At 40.4% G+C, this 22734-nt stretch overlaps 1 protein-coding gene across 1 annotated transcript in view; it reads left to right on the plus strand.

The window, feature by feature from the left end:
* The first annotated feature begins 6452 nt into the window (after positions 1–6452).
* KIF13B (kinesin family member 13B) overlaps positions 6453–22734 on the plus strand; it is a 69831-nt gene continuing 53549 nt past the window's right edge. Inside the window, exons 1-6 of the mRNA XM_066547618.1 lie at positions 6453–6535; positions 7842–7976; positions 9705–9817; positions 10265–10376; positions 14691–14903; positions 19715–19825. Of these exons, the coding sequence (XP_066403715.1) occupies positions 7857–7976; positions 9705–9817; positions 10265–10376; positions 14691–14903; positions 19715–19825 (669 nt within the window). The 5' untranslated portion in view covers positions 6453–6535; positions 7842–7856. The remainder of the gene's footprint in view (positions 6536–7841; positions 7977–9704; positions 9818–10264; positions 10377–14690; positions 14904–19714; positions 19826–22734) is intronic.

Consider the following 22734-nt stretch of genomic DNA (forward strand, 5'->3'; position numbering starts at 1 on the left):
CTGTTCCCTCACATTTGGATTAAGCAAGACCCAGGACCTGGGTTTGTGTGTTTGTGCAGCCCTTCAGAAAATGAGATACTTAGCTCAGACTAAAGGTCTTAAATTAAGCTTGATGATACATAGCCTTGTGTAATCCATAATCTTAAAATTGTATCTGTGATAGAACTTCTCAGATTATATCCTTATGGCTGCTTTAACCCAAATACTCAATAATATGCCCTATATTGAGGGCTGGGCAGATCAGCTGCGTTGTTGCAATATAATCCTGCCTTGGAATTGGGCTGGGGAATGTGAGCAGGGCTGTGTCACATCTCTGAGTGCTAAACTCAGACTGTGAATCCAGGGTTGCTGCTCCCTTTGTTTTACAAGGAGGAGGTTTTTGTAGGAATAGTAATTAGCCTGCCCTGTAAGCAGAGCTCCCCTAAAGGCAGTTTCCAGTGAAGTCCTGCAGCAAAGTGCTCCATGAGCATTTCAGAGCACAAAAAGCCATGAAGATGCTCCTTTGTCTCTCTGAGGGGGATCCAGAGGGGCTCTCTGGAGTCTGCTGTATCTGGATCAAAGCCCCACTGAAGGAGATTCCCTCAATAAAATCCACCCAGGAGTAACAGCCTAGAATCCACACCAAGCTGGCTGCCAGGACTTGGGAGAGCCTTTATTTCAACTAAGCCAGATGGCAGAGGAAAAGGGGTCATGTTGTCATTGCTGACTTGGATGACCCCGTGACACAAGGGGTGACCTTGACTTCAATAATCATCCTGCTCTCCCAAGTGCCCATCGTTCCTGTTCTGTCAAACAGATACAGCAGATCCAGGCATGAGTAAAAAAGGGTGATGGATTTGTGTAATAAATAATTGGTTTTGAGAGACAATGCTCAGAAATTTGAGAGAAAATGCTCAGACCTTGACTTCAATAATCATCCTGCTCTCCCAAGTGCCCATCGTTCCTGTTCTGTCAAACAGATACAGCAGATCCAGATATGAGCAAAAAGGGGTGGTGGATTTGTGTAATAAATAGTTGGTTTTGAGAGACAGTGTTCAGAAATTACTATTTTTAAACTTGCTTCTCAAGCCCTGTGAGCAGCAGGAGCTCTGAGGGTAATCCTGTATGGCTCCCATGTCTTTCTCCTGCTCTGTTCAAAAGAAATCAGTGTTGCTTGTCACAAGACTTTACTCGTTGCTGATGTCAAGAGTTTCCTAATGTCATTTGGAAGGTCCAGGACAAGGGGAGTATCAGTGGCTTGTTGTGTGTTTACTGCTTTTCTCCAGCCTCTGATGTGGGGAGGCTGCATAACCTGCAGTCATCCACTGGGGCCGTGCTGGTATTTTAAAGGTCACTCCAGTAATTTTGTGCTTGCTTAAAAACAAACAAACAAACCCCCCCAAACTTTTAAATTCTGCACATAACAGAGTAGAAGAATTGCTGTTCTCTGCTCATTCTTTTGAGGAAGCAAATGTTTGCTCTGCTGTCCCAGCAACCAGAGAGAGCTGGGTTGGGCAAGCCCAGGGGCTGGACTCTGAAATTTCCTCTTGAATAACACTCCTGCAGTTCTTGTTCAAGTGGTTTTGGAAATTTTTGTGCTGCTTGGGTACTTTGTTTTTAAGAGGCAGTGACACCCAGAAAGAGGGAGAGGTGTCACAAGAAAAATAAGCCCGTGAGAGAATGAGAAATACATGCAGCATGAGGAAAATCAGTAGCTTTGAATTTTAAATCAACTCTAAACAGCATCTCAAATCATGCCCCTGAAGGGGTTTATAAAATGACTTTGGGGTCTGTAAGCAAAGAGATATCTGAGGAGAGAAATGAACTTTTAATACAACATTCCATTGATTAATGATGGCACAATTAAGCTGAAATCACTACAACTAACAGTCCTTGTTTTTCTTTTGTCTTTTTTTTTTTCCTCCCCTGACCTTGTACCAAATCCTTTCCACTCCTGATGCATGGGGGAACAGCAGAACTCACCCAAAGGTAAGAGCTTTCATCAGTGTGTGAGAGTTGTCCTATCACTTGCTCACTCTTGGGTTATCCAGATATTAAAAGCATTTTGCAGAGCTCTGTTGCTGATCAGCTGCTGAGTAAGAAACTCGAAGCATCTCCTTGCTGCAGAAATGCTCTGTACAGCCCGTGCCAAGAAATGAGTCAGAGGAACAAATGAGAACATCCACACTCAGCACTGCAGACTCTGAATGGAGGATATTTGTTCTTTGTGGGCTTTTTAAAAGCATTTTCTGGTATTTGTGTTTAAAGCAAACTCATTTTGTTTTTATGGTCCCGTGACTTTGTGCTTGTTCTGAAGACTCTGCCCTGGCAGATCAGGGTTCAGCTCCATGGATGTGCTCATGCAGCCAGTGATATTTTATTAAATGTTCTGAAGGCTTGGGATGCTTTAATAATATGTTTAGCTGTAAAATGAATTCAAAGTAAAAAAAAAAAAAAAAAAAAAAGAGCACCATAATTTTTAATACACAAGCTGTTGTTTCCTCAGTTAGAGGATATAAAATAACTACTTTATCTCTTGATGCTGGTACATCAGTGTAGTATGGAGGGGGAAACAATGTATTTTTGAAGATAAATTATTTCAATTTCAAGGATTTTGCTATGTTAAGCATTTTCATAAATGTTGGTAGTCAGCAGTGTAACAATGCAGGCCATCCAAAGGGGAAAGAGCAGTTTCCATTAAGCTTAGAGGGGAAATCCACAGGCAGAGAGCCCCACATTGCACTTCCCTTTTCCTACATCTTACAGAATAAATTTTGTGAATGTAGGTCAGACATTACCCTAATTATTATTTTTCCTTGCAGTTACATACCCAGGGGAGCTGTTTTTGCAAACATCTGTCCCAAAATACACATTGTATTATTTCAGGTCATCTTTCAGGACGAAAGGTGCCTGTGGACCTTTCGATGGATTTATGGCAAAATTGAAAATTTTCTATTAAAAATATTACAGTGCTGCTCTTTTCATGATAAAACTGATTTTTTTTTTCTATTATTCCTTGCAAATATTAGACTTTGATGACTGCTTTGGTTTGTCATGGAATGTAAATAAATACATACTCCTCTTGTATGGAAAGAGCTTCCTACCCGAAGGCTTGTTTTTAATTTATGCAGACAAGAGGCACGGAGAGATGGGAGGCAGAAAGAGCTAGAGGACATCTGTCAGTTTGCAAAAGAGAAACTCTGGTGAAAAATGCATTGCAAGGATGGGTTTGGAGGAGAAATGGAGAGGTCCTTGACATCCACTGGGTTGGCACGTGGAGAGTGGGGAGTAGGGTTGGCACAGAAAGGAACAAATAGAAACAAGGAACAAATAAAAGCATGCAGGAAAATGGAGTGTTTGTTTAGGCTTCAAACTGCTAGAAAATAAGGAATTCAGTGGGAATGTGTGTTGAGTTCAGAATGTCAGAATGTGAATAACGTGTTGGATTTGGCTGTAGCTGTTCTGAGGTGTCCTGGTTGTTCTCCTGCAGGTGTTTGCATATGATCACTGCTTTTGGTCCATGGATGAATCTGTCAAAGAAAAATATGCAGGTAATAATATTTACTGTGGCTTGGTTGTCTCCAAGTGGGAATGATCTGATTAAAATACAGTCCTTGCTGCAGGGCACAGGCCATATGGCACAAAATGCTGTCCCTTCTATGACTGGCTGCTGTCAAAAAAGGGAAAATCTTCAATCATTCCAGTTCCTTTTCTCTAAAGATGACAGCAGCAATGGGCACTGCCACCCCTTTGCAGTGCAGAGAGTGGAGAAACCCAGCACAATGATGCTTTACTCCTGTTTACAGCTTTATTTAAAATACTGCTCCAACTCCCTCATTTTAAATGCATCAAACCAATTTATTTCTTTTGAGGAGCATTGTTATGTGTAATTTCATGTTTTTCAGTGCTGATGGGAGTTTGGCATCATAGTAAAACCTAATAAAGGAATATTAATACTAATAAAAACCTCATTTCATTTAAGTGTATGTGAATTCAGATGCTTTAGTGAGAATGTGTAATGTATTCAGTTAAAAGTTATTATGTATTATTTTCATGCATTTTGACATATAGTTATGGTAAAATATGAACTGTATTTGGAGTTATCACTCCTATAATTTATTCCTTTCACAGTTGTTATTCTTTAAAATTTGGGATCAATTGAACTTAATATTTATTTCATAAAAATCATAAGAAAAATCAAAGACACATACACTTCTTTTTAATTTCTTTAACAAATAACTAATGAATAATAGCCTATCAAGCCACTGAGAAAAATGTGACACTTTCAGCCATATAAATTACATAGGAATGTTACATATTTTGTTTCTCAAACTAAAGGTGGTGCCTATATAACTGATATTTTGGTCTGTTATACAGTGGAAGTGTTACCCCAGCTGAGCCTGGCGCAGTTCTTGGTGCTTTTGCTGGGGAATTTAGCATGAATTTGGCTGTAAAGATAGGAACTTCAATAAGAGAAAGGAAGAGCTTAAAGGAACATTATTTGAGACAACTTTTCAGTCCATAAAGTTCTGTCATGCCTTGTTCAGACTTGAGTTTTTTGGGTTATAAAATTAATTCTGAAAATAAATTTTGTTCAAGTTACTACCCAGATATTTTAAGCCTTCCTTCCTCTGCTTGGAAAATAATCCAAAAAGCTCAAAGTTCAATTACAAAAGAAATGTTACACCTTACTTTTTGCCAGTGCAAAGTACCCTGTGAATATCCATATCTTCCACATACTTGTGATTCCTTCTCTGCAAAAATCTCCTCATGAGAATATCCAATGTCTTACACAGTAAAATTTTCCAGTGCTCTGCTGATTTTCTTGGATTAAAATCAACTGACTGTCATTAAAATGCACAGCTTGAGTATATTTTGAGGAGGTGTCATTCCCCAGCAGATTAAATTCTGCAGTTGGTCATAGATTCTCTGCTGATAAAACTTCTGAGTATGAACCTTCATAAGATGTTGCTTTAAGCACATCCAGGTATATCCATGATAATCCCAGCCCCTAATTTTTACAGCAGCATAAATCTGGAGCACATCTTCTGCTCCTTTCCAGGGAGCAAACACTGGATGTGATTTAGGCAGCAACAGCAGGAAAACCCTCACAGCTTCTACCTAATTGTCAAAGAATCCAAATTGAGGGACAAAAAGCTCTTGCTGTGTTACAGTGTTGGCTTGTGGGTTCTATTTTCTAGGTCAAGATGTTGTTTTCAAGTGCCTTGGAGAGAATATTCTTCAGAATGCCTTTGAAGGCTACAATGCTTGTATCTTTGCCTATGGGCAAACAGGTGAGTCCCAGAGTAGGGGAGAAATGTTTCCTCCAAAGGTGTTGTGTTCTGGTTCTTTCCACAGCTCTTGTGACATTGTTGGAGGAGAAATACCTTCTAATGTAGATAATAAATGTTTTCCTCTTTTGTAACATCAGATATGAGGTGGGCAGGATGAGAAATAAGGTTTTGTTGCTGCTGGCTACCCTTATTTCTCACACTTCATATGATAATCTTTGGCGTGACCATGATCGTCCTTGAGCTCAGAGCATTGCTCAGATTTTCTGCCTCTGTGCTTAAAATAATCTTGAATTGTCATTTTAATGTAATATTTAAAGAGTAATATGAGGGGTTTTCTCATTAGTGGCTTGTCATCTACGGTAAGGCTGTATCTATCTAAAAGTTCTCCAGCACTCTGAACCAAATTTCTTGTTTTACTTTTCCTTTTAATTAAAATAATCTTTAGCTCAGTGGTGTTTGGGTTACTTTAAGGCAGAAAATGGAACAAATACCTTCTACTAAAATGCAAAAAAAAATTAACCTCTTTTATTTCCTATCAATATTCTGCGCAGCTGGAACCTTTGTTGCACGTTCTCTAATCACAGCTTCCCTCACACAGGGTCTGGAAAATCCTACACCATGATGGGTACTGCTGATCAGCCTGGATTAATCCCTAGACTTTGCAGTGGACTCTTTGAAAGAGCACAGAAAGAAGAAAATGAAGAGCAGAGTTTCAAAGTGGAAGTATCCTACATGGAGATTTACAATGAGAAAGTCAGAGATCTCCTTGACCCCAAAGGGTGAGGAATTTGTGTGTGAATGGCACTGCAGAATTTGTCCTACACTCTTCCTTTACATAACCAGTTTGCCTTAATGGATCCCATCTAAAACATTTGCCTGGGATGGCTTTTGCTGCTTCCTGATCTCAGCATCTCCTCATTATAAATCAAAATAAAGTAGCAAGACTAAAAGCCTGGAGTAAATGTACCTTTTGTGAAGTGACGACACTGTCTGTGTCAGCTTTTTATGTGTTACAAAGCTTTTTTTGTGTTTGCATTCTGGCCCTTGCTCTGTGCTTCAGTGGGTATTTGTGAGACCATCCTGTTTGAGATGTGTCAGTGAGAAATGGACTTTGTGTAAATGTTGTCTTAAGTCAGTCATGTGCTTATAAATCCCTTTTTTTTCCCCCAACCAGAAGCCGTCAGTCATTAAAGGTTAGAGAACACAGTGTTTATGGCCCTTACGTAGATGGCCTATCCAAACTAGCTGTTGCTAGCTACAAGGTAAGGATCAACTTTATGAAAGGCTTATCTTCACATCCTAAACCCCAGGTGCTGTCCCTTAAGCTGGACAGAACTACTAAAATGCTCCTTATCAGTAATCTTAGAGCAAGAGAGCTGCAGATTGTTGTGATGTGATCCCTGGGGAGAACAGGGCTGAGAGCAGAAACTCCCTTCGTCTTGTGCTGCTCAGTAATTCTGGAAGTAATCCAGCTGCTGAATGGAACAGATTTCCTCTCAGCATTAAGATGAGTGCAGACTGTCATGAGAAAGTGTTCTGTGATTAATTACAGGCCCAGGATTAAGCAGAGACAGGCTCTCAGTGCCCCACTGTGTCACTTTTTGCCTGTCATGCTCTACTCAGTAATTTGCTTTCCCAGTAGCACACGCTGGAATTATAAACTAATGGTTGTTTACCAAGCAAATACTTGAGAGCATCACATGAAACTGGCTTGCAGGACAGTAAATGTTTATATGTGCATGCACAAAATGCCCTGTTTTTTAAGGAGTTTTAACTTACTGTGGTGAAAATGGATAAATATGGGATGGAATCTGTCAGCTTAACCAAAACATGAAAATAGTGCAATTGCAGTTTCTCCAGGTGTTCATCCAGCTCTCCGTGGTGGTTTCTGCTTAAGACAGGACACATTTCATGCTTTGCCTTTCCATGTTGCCCAGCAGCTTTTTGTAATCCAGAATTTGGAGTCAGTGGTCTGTGCTGGTCCTTTGTTTGACTGTTTGTTTTAGCATCACCCAGCTACAGATGCAGAAATAGAAGTTTAGCCCAAGACCCCAAGGTCTTAACCATTTTACACAATTGCTGTGAAACCCCAAAGCAGGGGAGCTGCACCTTTCTCATCACAAAAGATCAAAGTACTTAATAAGCTCTTAAAATTTGGAGGAATATAATGTCCTTTTCAACATGGTTCTGTTTTATAAACCTCTGAGCCTTCTGTCTGTATTCCAGATCCTCAGACCATGACAGCTTGAGGCTAAAATGTGGCAAGGTTCAAACACAAATTGCTGTTCCTCACTTCTTTCTCTGCTTTTGAGTGTTGCTTTGTGCAGCCAGGTGTACTATTTTTGTTGATAATTTAATATCTAGGGTGAAGAGTGGGTGAAGTCATGACACTGTGGAGTTTCTAGAGCCAAAAAGCTTTGATTTTTTTTTTCCCTCACATAATCCTGAATAAACAAATGGGAGGCTTAGCAAGAAAATGCTGTATTTGACCGAGATGAGGTGATTTTTGGAGGTAGTTGAAAAGGATGTCAATGCAGATATACTCATGGCTGTGAAAATTGTATTTAGGACATCGAGTCCTTGATGTCTGAGGGCAACAAATCTCGGACAGTGGCTGCCACCAACATGAACGAGGAGAGCAGTCGGTCCCACGCAGTCTTCAAGATCATCCTCACCCACACCCTCTATGATGTGCAATCAGGGGTAAGAAAATCCAGCTGCAAGCTCCAAATGTCAGGCTGGGATGTGTCCCTTGCTTTAATTAATGTATTTCACAGGAAAAGACCCACTTCTTTGGAAGCAGCAGTTTGTAGTACAGGCTAAATATAAAATAGGTGAAAAATGGAAATACACTTGAGTGTACCTTTGGTGATCCCCTTCATGTGGTTATTTAATGCAAATTGATATAAATTATCAGCTTGCTAAATTATGCAAATTTGTTTAAATTATCAACTTTCTAAATTGAAAAAAATACTAATATTAAATATTTTGCATTGAATGACATTAATGATTTTATGTGTAAATATTAAGTATTGATAAAGCATTTAAAGCTGCAAATATTTTAATTTATGTTGCCTTATACATAAATATGCCTTGGAGGGGTGCGTGAAATACATTATGTCAATATTATTTAGTCCCTCACAGAAAATGGTGATAAACTGGAATTGAAAGAAGTATCTTTAAACTTCATTGATAAATTCTGTGCTTGGATAATTCTTTAATGTTTTCAAAGCCTTGGGGAAATTTGTGTCCACAGAGCAAATCTGAGCCTAAATATTGGAAAGTATAATGAGAATTTGGGCTTTTTTTCATCCTAATTTCTCATTTTCCACCAATCTTCTTATCCACACAGTTTTCCTCATTCTTTATTTGGATTTTTTTCCCCTTTGCACTTCAAATCAGCATCATACTGTGCTGATTTTTTTTTTATTTTTCCATATTTTCTCATTCCAGTTTTGCTGTGGCTCTTGTCCATGCTTTTCATACCTGATTTTTGTGTGGTCCTGCTCAGCCCGGATGCAGAGTGGCTGTGACTGTCCATGTTCTCTGCACCTTCCAGTGACCCCTGTGTGAACTTCTGCAACAGATTTCCCTGTTCTCCCATCTGCTGGTCTTTTCAGTCCTGGAAATGGCACTTCCCATGATCACATCATATTTTGATAGGTTTAGGGTGTAATTTTTGAGAACTTAGTGATTTTAATTATCCCGTTCATTTTATGGGGATGCAGCACTTTGTATTTGGGATCCTGGGGTGCTGGAGGTGCAGATGCTGCAGAAGAACGTGATGTGAGCAAGATGTTCTCAAAGACAGTTGGCTCTTCAATTTCAGATTGATTTAGGGGGTTCATGGAGTGTTTCAGAATGTCATTTTGGGTCAAATGAGGTGAAAGGATCTGTAACAAAATGTGCATTACAGGTTTAAATACTCACTTAGCTGGGATCATGTTCCGGGAGGCTGATGAGAATAAAGGAGACTTTGCAATTGTGATAATTTATGTAAATTATAACATGCTTCTCATCAGGTTAATTCCTGGTCACTGGAAAACAGAAGAAATTCTGGTATAAAATCCGAGGATTTTAGGAGACTGTTTTCAAGATGGGATTGTGAACCTTATGTCTCTGCTTGTGACTCCCTTGCCATAACTCTGAATTTTTCATGGTTCAGCAGTTAGTGTGCTCTCCTCTTGAGATTTCTGAGATATTTGAAAATATCAGACTACCTGGTTTCACAATATCCATGACTTCCCTGTTGTTTCTGAAGCAGCAGGTAGTGACTTAGCACAGGGCACTGTTCAAATCCAGCCATTCTCAGAGGGGTTGGAACAAGAGTTTACACCAAAAATGAAGTTTGATTCCTGTTGTAAAATACATCAAACAGTGTAACTTGATTGAAGTGTCCTAACAGGGGCTGTTCTCTGGTTCCTTCCCCAGACATCAGGTGAGAAGGTGGGCAAGCTCAGCCTGGTGGACTTGGCAGGTAGTGAAAGGGCAACTAAAACTGGTGCTGCAGGAGACAGGCTGAAAGAAGGAAGCAACATTAACAAGTAAGGCTTTGAAATTGTTTGTTTTCCTTTTTTCATCACCATTTCCTGCTAAATACAGCCTACTCGTAAAACAGTCTGAAGCTCCTGTAGTCAATTTTCTCATTTTCTTCCCTCTGCAAAGCTCTTGTAGTCAATTTTTCTCCTTTCCTTCTAATTCTCCTTTTAACATGCAGTACTCTTAGATATGGGAATAAGATCTCCATATTTTTAAAAAATATTTGTGTTCCTGCAGCTGCCATGAATTTCAGTGTGAAGACCTGATTATTAAGACTGAAAACATACTGAAAAAAAAAATAAGAGTGGTGCTTTTGTGAAGAAGAAATGATCAAAATTAAATGAGGAATTTTTTCCTCAGAGCATGTTTTCAGAGAGAAAGTCACTGTCTAAATATGCATTTGACTTATGAATATTTACCCTTGTTAATGACTGTTTGTGTTCTCTGGGCAGATCCCTCACAACTCTGGGGCTGGTTATTTCTGCCCTGGCAGATCAGGCTGCTGGCAAGAACAAGAACAAATTTGTTCCATATCGTGATTCTGTGCTCACTTGGTTACTTAAAGTAAGTAAGGGATTTTTTTTAATATTCTTTTTTAAAGTGAAATAAAAGAGAGGAAAGGGGGAGAAGAGTCTCATTGAATGACATCAAAATTCTGTGCTTTTTGCTTCATTTTCTGGGTTTGATGTTAACCATAATTGTCTTTGGAAAATGAGCTGGATGTAAGCCATTAATATCTCTGCAGACTAAGTATGTGTCTTCTGCTGACCTGCAATGGCCTAAGGATTAAGGAACTTCAAAAATAAAATTAAAAGCAGTGTATATTTTATGGGTCAGTGTAAGTACAGCTTCACACAACCTTGGGGCTAATTTAATTTGGGTTATTTCTGCATACAGCTGATTTTACATCCTGGTATGCTTAGCTCTGAAGATGTTGATTAAGACAATTACCTTTTCCTAATTGTCTAATTTAATTGCTAAGATATTTTACTTTTGTCAGCAGAGTATAATTGCAGAGCATTATCCCAGTTACAGTCTGAGGAACAGGTCAGGAGACTTCAGAGATGCTGTTCATATGAAATGAGCAGTTAAATCATTTTCTGAACTGTGCAGAACTCTTATTTGGTGGTTTGTTTTTTTGGGGGAAAAAGGAGTGTTTCATGATGGCACTTGGATGAACATGTGTACAGTCTAAATGAAGAAACCCAAATTGTTACATATGAGATCTGTGTAAGTCAAATTTCTTTTTTTCCCTTTATGCTCTGTTTAGCTGTTATCCAGCAGCAATTGAGATACTTATTGGTAGAAAGAAATAATCTGAGAAGAAATTGATTTGTGGCATCACCAGCCTTTCTTTGTCCTCTTACTTTTTTGTAGGCGATCTGGCTATACTTTGTTGTCTTGGTTTCCCCACCCTTTCTTAGCAATGTTTTTAAGTGTTGTTTAAATTTCATATCCCTGGGATTTAACTGCACATGTGGAAAGAAAAAGACAAAGTGACTTGCACATTGTACAGAAGTGTGGAGATGTAAAAAAATGACATTTTTCCTTGCAGATGTTTGAAAACAAGTTCAATTTAATGCTTAAGTAAAACAAAATCCCTGCTCCTGTAACCTCTTGACACACAAACCTTCATTTTTCTCAGTGCTGCCTTTTAATAGACCTTTTAGCAGGACATGTGAAATTATTTATCCCTAACAGATCTGGATATCCAATAGCCATGTAAAAATCTTAATGGCACAACACAAACAGTGTCTGAGTAAAACAAGTTCTCACAGCACAGTGTTCTTGCACTGAGGCTTTTTCAGTGTTTAAATACATTTTTGCCTCTCTTTATTTACACTGAGTTTTTACTCTCATTTAGAAGAAACAAATTATTTTTTTGGCTCTCTGCAACTTGACAACAAAGCCACTGCACAGCTTCACTTCGCCCCGGTGCGCTCTGGATTCCTGATGTGGCTGGAGCAGGGTGGAAACCTTCCTGATGAATTTCCAGCCTTGTTGGAATTAGTTCTGCTGCTCCATTTCTAAACACATCCAGGGAGCAGACTGCAATTCCTGTTCAGCACCTGTCTGAGGCATTGTGGCCACGATACCGCCAGCCGGACGCGGCGCAGGAACGAGAGCCCACTTTTGTTCTGCCTCCTTTCAGGCAAACCCTCTTTGTGTCCAACATCAAGGCTTGGGGGCTTTTGGGGTTTTTTAACAAACAAGCTCTCATTGAAGCTTTGTTTTTGAAAGGGGGAACATTTATATTTTTTTTTTAATTAGAGATCAGAGAAGGGATTTATTCGTTTAAAGGGGCCTGTTTGGAGAAGCCATGAGATTGAATTGCAGTCAAGAGATGAGAATATACTCTATGTTTCAGAAGGCTGATTTATTATTTTATGATATCTATTATATTAAAAGAAAATGATATATTAAAACTATACTAAAAGATAGAAGAAAAGATTTCATCAGAAAGCTAGCAAGGAATAGAAAGGAATGATAATAAAAACTTGTGACTGACCAGAGAATCCGAGACAGCTGGACTGTGATTGACCATTAATTAGAAACAACCACATGAGACCAATCCCAGCTGCACCTGTTGCATTCCACAGCAGCAGATAATCATTGTTCACATTTCGTTTCTGAGGCCTCTCAGGAGAAAAGATCCTAATGAAAAGATTTTTCATAAAATATGTCCATGATAGTGGGCTGAGCTTTCTCCCTGGCTTTCAACTTGTAATTATGATATCAAAGCAGACTAAATGTGTTCTAACTGCAGGAATATCTGTCATACAGTATCTCTCCACAAGTCTGAGAAATCAGTTCAGGAGACCTCAAGATCTGAAACTTTTTGCTTAATTTTGTTGAGGATTTTAGACAAAAGTGCCATTTTGAAAAATATTGCTTGAGCAGTGGCATCAGGTTATATGCAGGGAGCAAAATATCTTTGTCAGTTCTGTAACTTCTGGTTTTAATCAAATTGTATTGGCACAAACATCTTGTTTTCCTGTGTTAATCAGAAGCCTGATGGCTGCTATTAAAAATACAATTTCTGAGCTCTACATTTTGAGTTGTTTTCACAATAATCTTACTGCTAGAGGAGAAAAAGCTAGTTAATTCTTCAAAATAACTTCTTTGTTTCCACTCTGTCTCTCTAACACATGCAAACCCAGCCTTGCCAGGCTGGTTTACAGACTCTTTTCACTAATGAGAGGCTGATTTGCTAATTTTTCACCTTTCTTGCTTATCATTAAAGAAACCAGTGAAATCAGCACTTGGAGTTTATACATAAAACTTTATCAGACAGTCTGGCATTGGGCTTGAATTGCTACAAGAAGGACTTTGCCCAGTTTATAATGGGTGTATTGTGGGTTCTGATGTATCACTGTTACAGTGTTCTCAGCTGCCTCTACAGCAGAGCTGCAATTCAAATAATGAATTCATCCTATTTTGGAGCTAATTTGTGCAGAAGGACATTCCCACAGTGCAAACAGTTAAGGTTGGATTTGGAAGGGGAGTACCTGGCCAGCTCCCTGCCAGACTCCAGCTTTTTATGCAGAACAGGGATTGCAGTTGCAGGGTATCACTCCTAATTTTTGGCCAGGAAATCCCATGGAATGATTCATTAGTCTTAAAGTTTTCAGTTAAAAAAACATGTCTGTGGTAAAGAGGGGACCCTCCCAAGCCATGGATTAACTTGGAGTAAACACTGGCTGATCCTTGGATGAGTAAAGTCATGGTGAGATCAGTCAGCAAACTGTTCTTTGCTGCTGATTTCTGCATAAATACACTTACCTGCCTGTGCTGACTGTGTTGAACACTATAAATATACAGAGATTTATGTTTCATATGAGTTCCATGCCCTTTTGCATGACCAGAGACAGCCAAGTGCTGCCAACAGCCTGACTCCTGTCAAACTGGTTTAGGCATCACGCAGCCAAAAGGAGAGTATTGGGCAAATACTTAAAGGGGCATTTTAATGATTGCTGGGGAAAGCTCCACGTGTGTTTTGGAACTGAAATGGTTTGACAAGCAGCTAATGCAGTCAGATTGTTCTAATGGCAATGCCTGACCTACATTTCATGGGTTATTGAAGATGAAAATTAAGAGCGTGGTTTGTCTCAGAAAAGGATATTGGGTTAAAAACAAACAAACAAAAACCCACCCCAAAATTCCAGACAAACCAAAGAAACCAAAGTGCCACACAGAAAAAAAAATCTGCTGTACAATTTAAACCAGAATATTTTATCTTCATGTATCTATATTTGGCTGAAATTGTAAACCATAGTCTTATGGTCAGTAAAAAGATTGAATCCTTCCTTCCTTGCTTCTTTCCATCCTTGTTTTGTGCCCTTCTCTCTCAACCAAATTCCAGGAGGGTAATTTCTTACATAACTCAGTTTAGATTTGTGAGTTGTGCCAGTGGGAGGAAGGAAAGGGCCCCAATCTGAATGTTTATAGGAGTAAAATCAACTATATTGTTTATGAAGAGATATCTCAGTAATTTATTTCTTGAAGGCATCAGTATTCTAGTCTTTAAAATGAGATAATCTGAATTCATCATGGTTTTTCCTGAGCTCCCTCAGTGGCATCTGAGAAGCTCAGTGCTGAAACGTTTACATTTTGGTTTGTAAACCTAAGCAGAAAACATAGAAAGAAAACTTTGAATACTTTACCAAGCCCTGTAAAGCCCAAAACAAGGCCTTTTTTTTGGTTCCTGTTGAAAGAAACCAAGAGTGTCGAAATCCAAGAGTGACATTTCCCAAGCAAGCTTTCAAAAACAAACATTGAAAAATTGCAACCTTTTCTTAACTCACACGGCTTAAACTCTTAACCCAACAAACCAAAATAAAAATATTGCTTCTAAACCACCCCTCCCAAACCTTCCAGGACAGCCTCGGCGGCAACAGCAAGACAGCCATGGTGGCCACGGTGAGCCCGGCGGCTGACAACTACGACGAGACGCTGTCGACGCTGCGCTACGCGGACAGGGCCAAGAACATCGTCAACCACGCCGTGGTCAACGAGGACCCCAACGCCCGCATCATCCGCGAGCTCCGTGAGGAGGTGGAGAAGCTGCGGGAGCAGCTCACCAAGGCTGAGGTACAAACCTGAGGCTTGCAATTCCAGAAAACCCCCACCCAGGCTTAGCTGGCTCTCTGTTGTCATTATATTGCAGAGGTTCCATAGTGTTGTCTCCTTATTGCAAGTTTCATGCCTCCTTGATGTTTCTCATAGGCAGCTCCTCTAAGCACTGACTCTCCGTTCTTCTCACAGTAGCCAACTGACTCCAGTTCCCCTTTTAACCAGCCAACCAAACAACCCACTCTTTTAAAGCACTCTTCTCATTGGCTACAGCTGTGGCCTGTTCTTAATCTCTAATAATTGCCTCAGCTGCAACTTCTTAGGGGTAAGATTACTTTCTACACTACCTTTATTTTCTTATATTCCATCCCCCTACAGCTCTATAGAAGGCATTTGTCTTGGTTTGAAGACATGTGTCTGCTAAGGAAGGCAGGAGCTTCCCTTGAAATGGAGAATGTAAACCCCTTCCCTCTGAATTGTTATGGTTTTGGAATTAAGGGGCTCTCAGGCAAAGACAGGGGAGTAGGAATAACAATTATTTACTAGGAAAATGAAAAAGAAATACAAATGCAATAGTACAAAAAGAAAATACTACTGACAGAGTCAGAATATGAACTGACCCCCTGTAGAGCTTAGCCGGCTCGACAGAAAGATTTTGTCTTGGTTTGAACAGACAGGTGTCTGCTAAGGAAGGCAGGAGCATCCCTTGAAATGGGAAATGTAAACTTCTTCCCTCTGAATTGTTATGGTTTTGGAATTAAGGGGCTCTCAGGCAAAGATATGGGAACAGGAATAACAGTTCTTTACTAGGAAACTTAAATACAAATGTAATAGTACAAAAAGAAGATACTACTGACAGAGTCAGAATACAACCTGACACCCTATTGTTCAGGGTGTTGCTAGTAGTCCAATTAAATGGTGGCTGCAGCCCTCCTGCAGTGGGGAGGGCTTCCTTCTACTCCTGTAGAAGGGTTTAGTTTTCCTCTGAAGGTCCTGTGGTGGTGTAGATGAGCCTGGTCTTCCTCTGGGAATCCAGTGAAGAAAGCTGCTCCTCTGGGAATCCAGTGGGAAAAGGTTGCCTGTGGTATTCCAAATCTCAGATTATATCCAGGTAGGAATGCTTGGCTCCTCCCTCTGGGTGGAGCATCTCCCAGTGGGATGATGGAATTTTATCAGCCATGCAGTGACACTCACTGGCCCATTAGCAGAAGGTATTTCCCAGAGGGAGGATTGGTTATGGAAGAGATAAAGAAAAACTGCCCAATTAACAGAAGATAACTGCCCCACCTCTAACAGATGGCAAATAGAATACACATCCCAGCCATATCTTGTAACCTAAGACAGAATTCCATGAGGGAATGTTGCAGAGCGTCCAGGGGATGCTTCCATCTCCCTTTATATAATTTATTTACGTTTTTCTGTATGTCCATCTTGAAACACAGGCATTCATTGAGATATTGAGCATCTTGTTGAGCATTCTTGGTTTTATTCTGTGAAGCAGAGGACATGGAAGCATGGATAGTTCCAGTTAAGACTGGGTGATTTTTAGGCAGAGCTCTGCTGATATATTTTAAGAATTCAGCTTGGCCACATCCTCTGAGATGTGACTTCAGTTAAATAGTTTTTTTGCCTGTTTCCAGCTGTTGAATCTCTCACAGGCCCTAGGCAATATCTCTCTACAACTCCCTGAAGGGAAGTTGTAGCCAGGTGGAGGTTGGTCTCTTCTCCCAGGCAAGCAGTGACAGGATGGGAGGATAGAGCCTTAAGCTGCACCAGGGGAAATTTAGGCTTAACATTAGAAAAAATGGGAAATTAGAAAAAAAATCTTAACAAGAAAGAGTGATTGAGCATTGGAATAGGCTGCCCAGGGAGCTGGTGGAGTCACCATCCCTGGAGGTGTTTAAAAAAAGACTGGATGTGGCACTCAATGCCATGGATTAGTTGATAAGGTGGTGTTAAGTCATAGATTGGACTCGATGATCTCCAAGGTCTTTTCCAACCTATTCTGTGATTGTTTCTGGAGTGACATTTCAAGAGAAACATGGTCTAAATGTTAGATGAAGGCCAAGAATTAGTGTAATTCTGAGTTCTGTTTCCAAAGGGACAAACCAATGGTGATGTAATCCCTGTGGTTTGAAGCTCAGAAAAATTATGATTACAACATTTGCATCCTGAGGTATGCAGGGAATGCTGGCTGTGATACTGCAAATGACTTGTGGATTTTGGACTCTTCTCATTTGAGCTGCCTAATGTGCTAAGCATGCTCTCTGTGTGTATCAGTTTCTTTAAGGTGTCTCAAGTTAAATATCCTAATATTAAATATCTAAAAATTCCTCTAAAATATCAGCTACAGACTTAGCAGTACTCTGAGAGTTGCAAGTAATCCCCATTTGTTTCATTTTTTAGTATTACTCCCAAAATAATGGCAGCTGTCCAAAGTAATGAAGTAGTGTTTCCTAAGGATGAAATAATAAATATTTCATTTCCTAAGTATTAAAATCCCACCCTAGTTGTCATCCCAGTGGCATTGACAGAGAGCAGGGAAAAGCCAGAGCAATTTGCTGTTAAGAGGCTGCACAGTAAAGGTCAAACCCCACATTCACAGCCTTGTGCTCCTTTCACTTCATTACATTTGTTGCCCATCTAATTGTTCTTCCAGAAATGTGCATAAATAACTTCCTGAAGTGAACAAAAGCACTGACTCATTATGACAGGTTACATTTTCAAAGCTCATTTCCAGATATAGAAGTTGCCAAGTTGTGGGGTTTGGGTTTTATTTGCCTTTTGGTGTCAGTGTCCTTTTCTCTCCTAAACAACCGGGACAGAACTTGACAGTTGACTTTCCCCTCACAGAGTATGGAATTATCCTCTTTTCCCCTTTTCTTTTATAATCCATGCATTTTGAATTTCTTTTTTTTTGATGGAATTAACATCATGTTTTAATTTGTCTGTGCCAAGGGCGCCAGCTTGTCCTTCCTGAGCTGGGAATTCACCTGCTTCCAGCAGAGAAGCAGCCTGTGGGTCTGGGGTCAGGCTAGGCTCATTTCTTTGGGGTTTACTTCGGCATTGTGGGGAATAAGGAGAGTTACTGAGGTCATTGTGCAGCTGAAATGTGTAAAAATGTTCACTTATTGTCCAAAGAAATGGACAAATTGAACCTTGAGAGTATCTGGGCTTCATCATTCTGCCCTGGTAGTGTCCACCCCTTTGCCCTGATAATGTTTTTTTCTAGTATTGTTAATTACTTTTTTTTGGAAATTGCCTTGGCTTCTTGTGTGGAATTCACAGAATCATGGAGTGGTTTTGGTTGGAAGGGACCTTAAAGCTCATCCAGTCCCACCCCCTGCCATGGCCAGGGACACCTTCGACTATCCCAGGGTGCTCCAAGCAGCCCTGTCCAGCCTGGCCTTGGACACTTCCAGGTGATCCAGGGGCAGCCACAGCTTCTCTGGGCACCCTGTGCCAGGGCCTCACCACCCTCCTAGCCAACAATTCCTTCCCAATATCCCATCCATCCCTGCCATCTGTTCATGGGAAGCCATTCCCTTTTGTCCCTCCAGACCCTTGTCCAAAATCCTCCCTTTAACCACATATTTAGGTATTTAGAGGAGAAAAAGCCCACACAGGACACATCAGCTGACAGTTCCTAGACTGTTGTGTCTTGAGGCAGAGGAAACTCCTGTCTTAAAACAGGATTTTCCAATCCTGGCACTTGCTCCTTTTCTTGAAGGAACTGCAGTGTAATGAGGCCACTCCTTGATCTGGATTCCTGTGAGGAGTTTTGGGTTTGTGGTAAGGAAGTGTCTTGATGCTGGAGAATGATGCTCCCATTGTTTAATTGGCATTGCATAAATGCCAGCCAGCCAAACCCATGTTCCTCATTAGCAGTAATGAAATAATGACATGAGGAAGTCCACAGGCTCTTTGAGCAGGGTTTGTAGAGGAGGAAATCCCACTATGGAGATGGAAGTTTAAAAATCATAGAATAGTTTGAGTTGGAAGGGACCTTTTAAAGCTCTTCTAGAGCAACCCCCTACCATGGGACACCTTCCACTATCCCAGGGTGCTCCAAGCTCCATCCAGCCTGGCTTTGGACACTTCCAGGGATGGGGGGATGCTGATACCCTTTCAGTTTTTGTGGTGTCTGATGGGTGGCTGTGGGAGTATCTCCTTAAGGTAGTCTGTGTTTGGAACATGGGCCTTTGAATATTTCACCAGACAAAATTAGAGCAGTGGCAAATTAGCAAGAAAATGGAATTTCAGTGTCCGGAAGCTCACTGTAAAGCTTCCTTTGATACTCACTCTGTAAACTGCATGTAGAAATGCAAAGATGCATAACCAGAAGAGCTGCATTTTTCCTGTAGAAAAAATAATGCACACATCAGGCCATTTAAAAATGAGCAATAAAAATATTTTGGTGGCATGGCAGTGTGCTGAGATGTGAGGCGTCATTTTGAGAGTTTGATAGCCAGAGCAGCAGGATCTTTAAAAACAAAACTGGCTTTAACATGAGTCACTTGGAATGTAGAGATAAGATTAATTTCTGTATGAGTATCTTTGTGCAAATCTGCCAGTATCATGTAATTGGTTTGTGTTGAAGCACATAAACTCCACGTTAACATCTGTACTTTAAACTAATTAAAGAACTTTTGGGTGGATTCTGCCTTTACGTGCAATGTGTGTTTTTAAGACCCCTTTACTTACTGCTTAGGGTGCCTTGAAAAATGAGTCATGTTGCCTTTATTCATTCCCCCATCTGTGTGGCTGCAGAGGGAAAAAACACAGAGCACAACAAGCTTTTCTTGTTTCATTTGCTTTTATTCCTGCAGGCTATGAAATCACCAGAATTAAAAGAACGATTGGAGGAATCAGAAAAGTTGATTCAGGAGATGACCGTGACCTGGGAAGAAAAATTACGAAAAACTGAGGAGATAGCTCAGGTTTGCTGCTTTCTTTCCTCCTTCCCTGCCCCCATTTTTTATGAAAAATAGGTTTGTTTTCTTTGTCTGTCAGTTCATAGAGGTTGTCTGAGTCTCTCCCCACATTTATGGGTAAGTAGGTCAAGCTTGCTGCCCTTTTGAAAAGCTTCACTTAATTCCTGTGATAGATGGGTGCCTCCCAGATTACCACTCCAGTGACAATAATAAATTGTCACTGTATGCAAATGGAGAAGTTATTTAACAAAAAAAATAAAATAATCCACGGATGAGAGGATTACAGGGGTTTTTATATTCTTCAGGCAGTAAAATTGTTTGTGATGAGGGAGCATTGAGAGCATTCAGTGCAAGGTTATGGACTGACTGCCTCAATGCACCAGGCAAAGGGCATTCAGAATGATAAAAAATAGAGCTGTTGAGGATCTGTGTGTGTTTTAATAGCTCCTAAACTGATATTTAGGGCTTCAGACCATAACTGGAGATGATTACCTTGGAAAAATGAGGCAGGTCACCACGGTTGTTGCATGACACTCCTGGTTCTTCCCACACAAATGCTGATGTATATATTTGCAGAGGGGAGCTTTGGAGGGGGAGGACTGTGGGGAGGTGATGAATAGTGTGTAATAAATATGGGGAGAATGGAGCCTCTGGTACAAAGCCCTCTTGTAGATGCCACAATCAGAATAGACTGTGTTGACTTTGGTTTTAAAGATCCATTGTAAGAAGTGCTGCCTGTGACTATGAGGGCTTCCTGCCTTTCAGTGCAATTCCTCCCTGTGTATAAGGGTGGAAAAAAAATAATAATAGTAAAAAAATCCTGCTCTTGTCCTACACAATGGTTTCTAGGCTTTGAATGTGTGAGGAGGTTGAAAAACTGAAGTAATGAGTTCAGCTCTTCAGACTAAATGTGCCTTGATGTCTGCATTTGCTCTCTGCCTTTCTGTCTCTAAATTCCCAGCCTGGTAGGATGTTTCAGAGCTGGGAGTTTCATGGGCCTTGAAAAAGGGATTTTTTTTTCCAGAGGAGGGATGAGGACAAGTGTTTGTGCAGCACAGGCTGTTCCAGGACTGTCTGGAAGTCAGTGGAAGCCACTCTGTCACTCCCCTCCTCACCTGGACAGGAGAGAGAAGGTGTAACAGAAGGTTCCTGGGTCCAGATACAGACAGGGAGAGATAAATGATCCATTACTGTCATGGGCAAAACTGATTTCACTGGGGAAAATGAGTTTAATTTGTACCAATCAGATCACAGTAGAGTAATGAGAAATAAAAACGAAATCTTGAAACACCTTCTCCCCTCTTCTCCTTTTTTCCCAGGCTCAACTTCAGTTTTGTTTTTATATTTTCTGCCCCCAAGTGGGACAGGGATATAAGGAAAGGGGGCTGTGCTGTGTCCTCCACATGTTGTCTTTGCTGCTTTTTCATGTGTCTGTCAAATTGTGTCAGGGTAGACAGGTAGGAAGGAGGAATATTTATAAATCTCTGAGGAAAGGATGAGTCCTAATAGACAGCAAGGACCATCAAAGAGGCATCAATAAGAGTTCAAAGCCTTAAACACCAGCCACATGAACAGGCAATTTTTCACATTTTCAGTGAAAAATTTCCGTATTTGACATACTTCTAATGTTTTTTTCAGCGTTTAAGTTAATTAACATTAGGTCTTGAAAAAAAAAATTAACAGGAACTGGCTCTTTTTCTCTCAGTTAATCCTATGAGATCCACATTGTGGGCCAAGTTCTCCTTGGGGCAACATGTGCTTTATCTCTGCAGATAATGAGGATTTTTGTGAACTTCAGAGCCTGGCACTGGTGATCGGAAGAGAGATCTTTGACATCACACTGCAGTTTCTCCTCTGTTCTTTGTTTTCTCTCTCTCTCTCACACACACACATGACTTTCCCTTACAAGGGCATCATGTTGGGTTTGTAAGCCTATGTGGAGACAGGGAACAAAAAATCAAGAGCGAGTTGTGCCATTTCTTTGCAGTTTTAATCTTGATTGGACGTGGTACAACTGAGCAGGGAATGATCCTGAATATTGTGGCATACTCAGTTTTTTTAATATAAAGCACACTGATAGGTAAAGATAAACATTCCAGGATTATTCTTACATTATCTAATTCGATTTTTTTAAAAGTCTCAGCAGCACTGGGAAAGCAGTGTAGGTCTCTTGTATGGTTTTCTTGCTTAATAATTTCACCCTCTCCTGTTGCTGCTTCCCCCAGTAATCCTATGAGGAGTCTCTCATATTTATTTCTAATTTTTTTGTTGTTGTTGTTGCAGACAGTGAGTCTCACTTCAGTTTCTCTCTGCTCCTGGGAACAATTCTCAACTTTTCTATCCCAGTGGATTTTTTTTTTTTTTGGTAGAAGAATCCCTTTCTGTTTCTAAGTCAGAAATGTTTAATGTTCCTCTTTCACTGTTCTGGTCTCACCCAAACCCTTCCCTTTGAGAGATGGACATTTTTTGCACAGTAATGCTTTGTTGGGCATTTCTATGAAGTCTTTTGACAAGAACAAAACACCATCCAAAATGCTGCTATTCTTGTTCAGCAGGAAGTGTTCTTTGCATTACTTAAATAGCAGGTTGCCAGTTTTTTGTCATTTTGATTGCTTTGGAACAAAGGATAGACACGGAGCTTGGCTTGGCAAGGATTTAACTTAACTTCTTGCTTTTTAGCTGGAAAGGGAGAATAAAGGGCTCTAGAGATGGCTTTGTGGTAGCATTTTGCTGTTCCAGTGAGGTCATGGAGATGCTCTGCAGTGCTGCAGGAGGCTGCTCCCAGCTGCTTTCATTTCCCACTGGGAATATGGGAATGTGTGGGACCAAAGCACGGAGCCACAGGAGGAATCACAGATAGCCCTGAGCAGAGCTTGGTACAACTGAACCTTCTGTGCCTCACCTGTTGCAGAAGA

This window comes from Molothrus aeneus, chromosome 3 (genome assembly GCF_037042795.1).
Source record: "Molothrus aeneus isolate 106 chromosome 3, BPBGC_Maene_1.0, whole genome shotgun sequence".
Classification (NCBI taxonomy): domain Eukaryota; kingdom Metazoa; phylum Chordata; class Aves; order Passeriformes; family Icteridae; genus Molothrus; species Molothrus aeneus.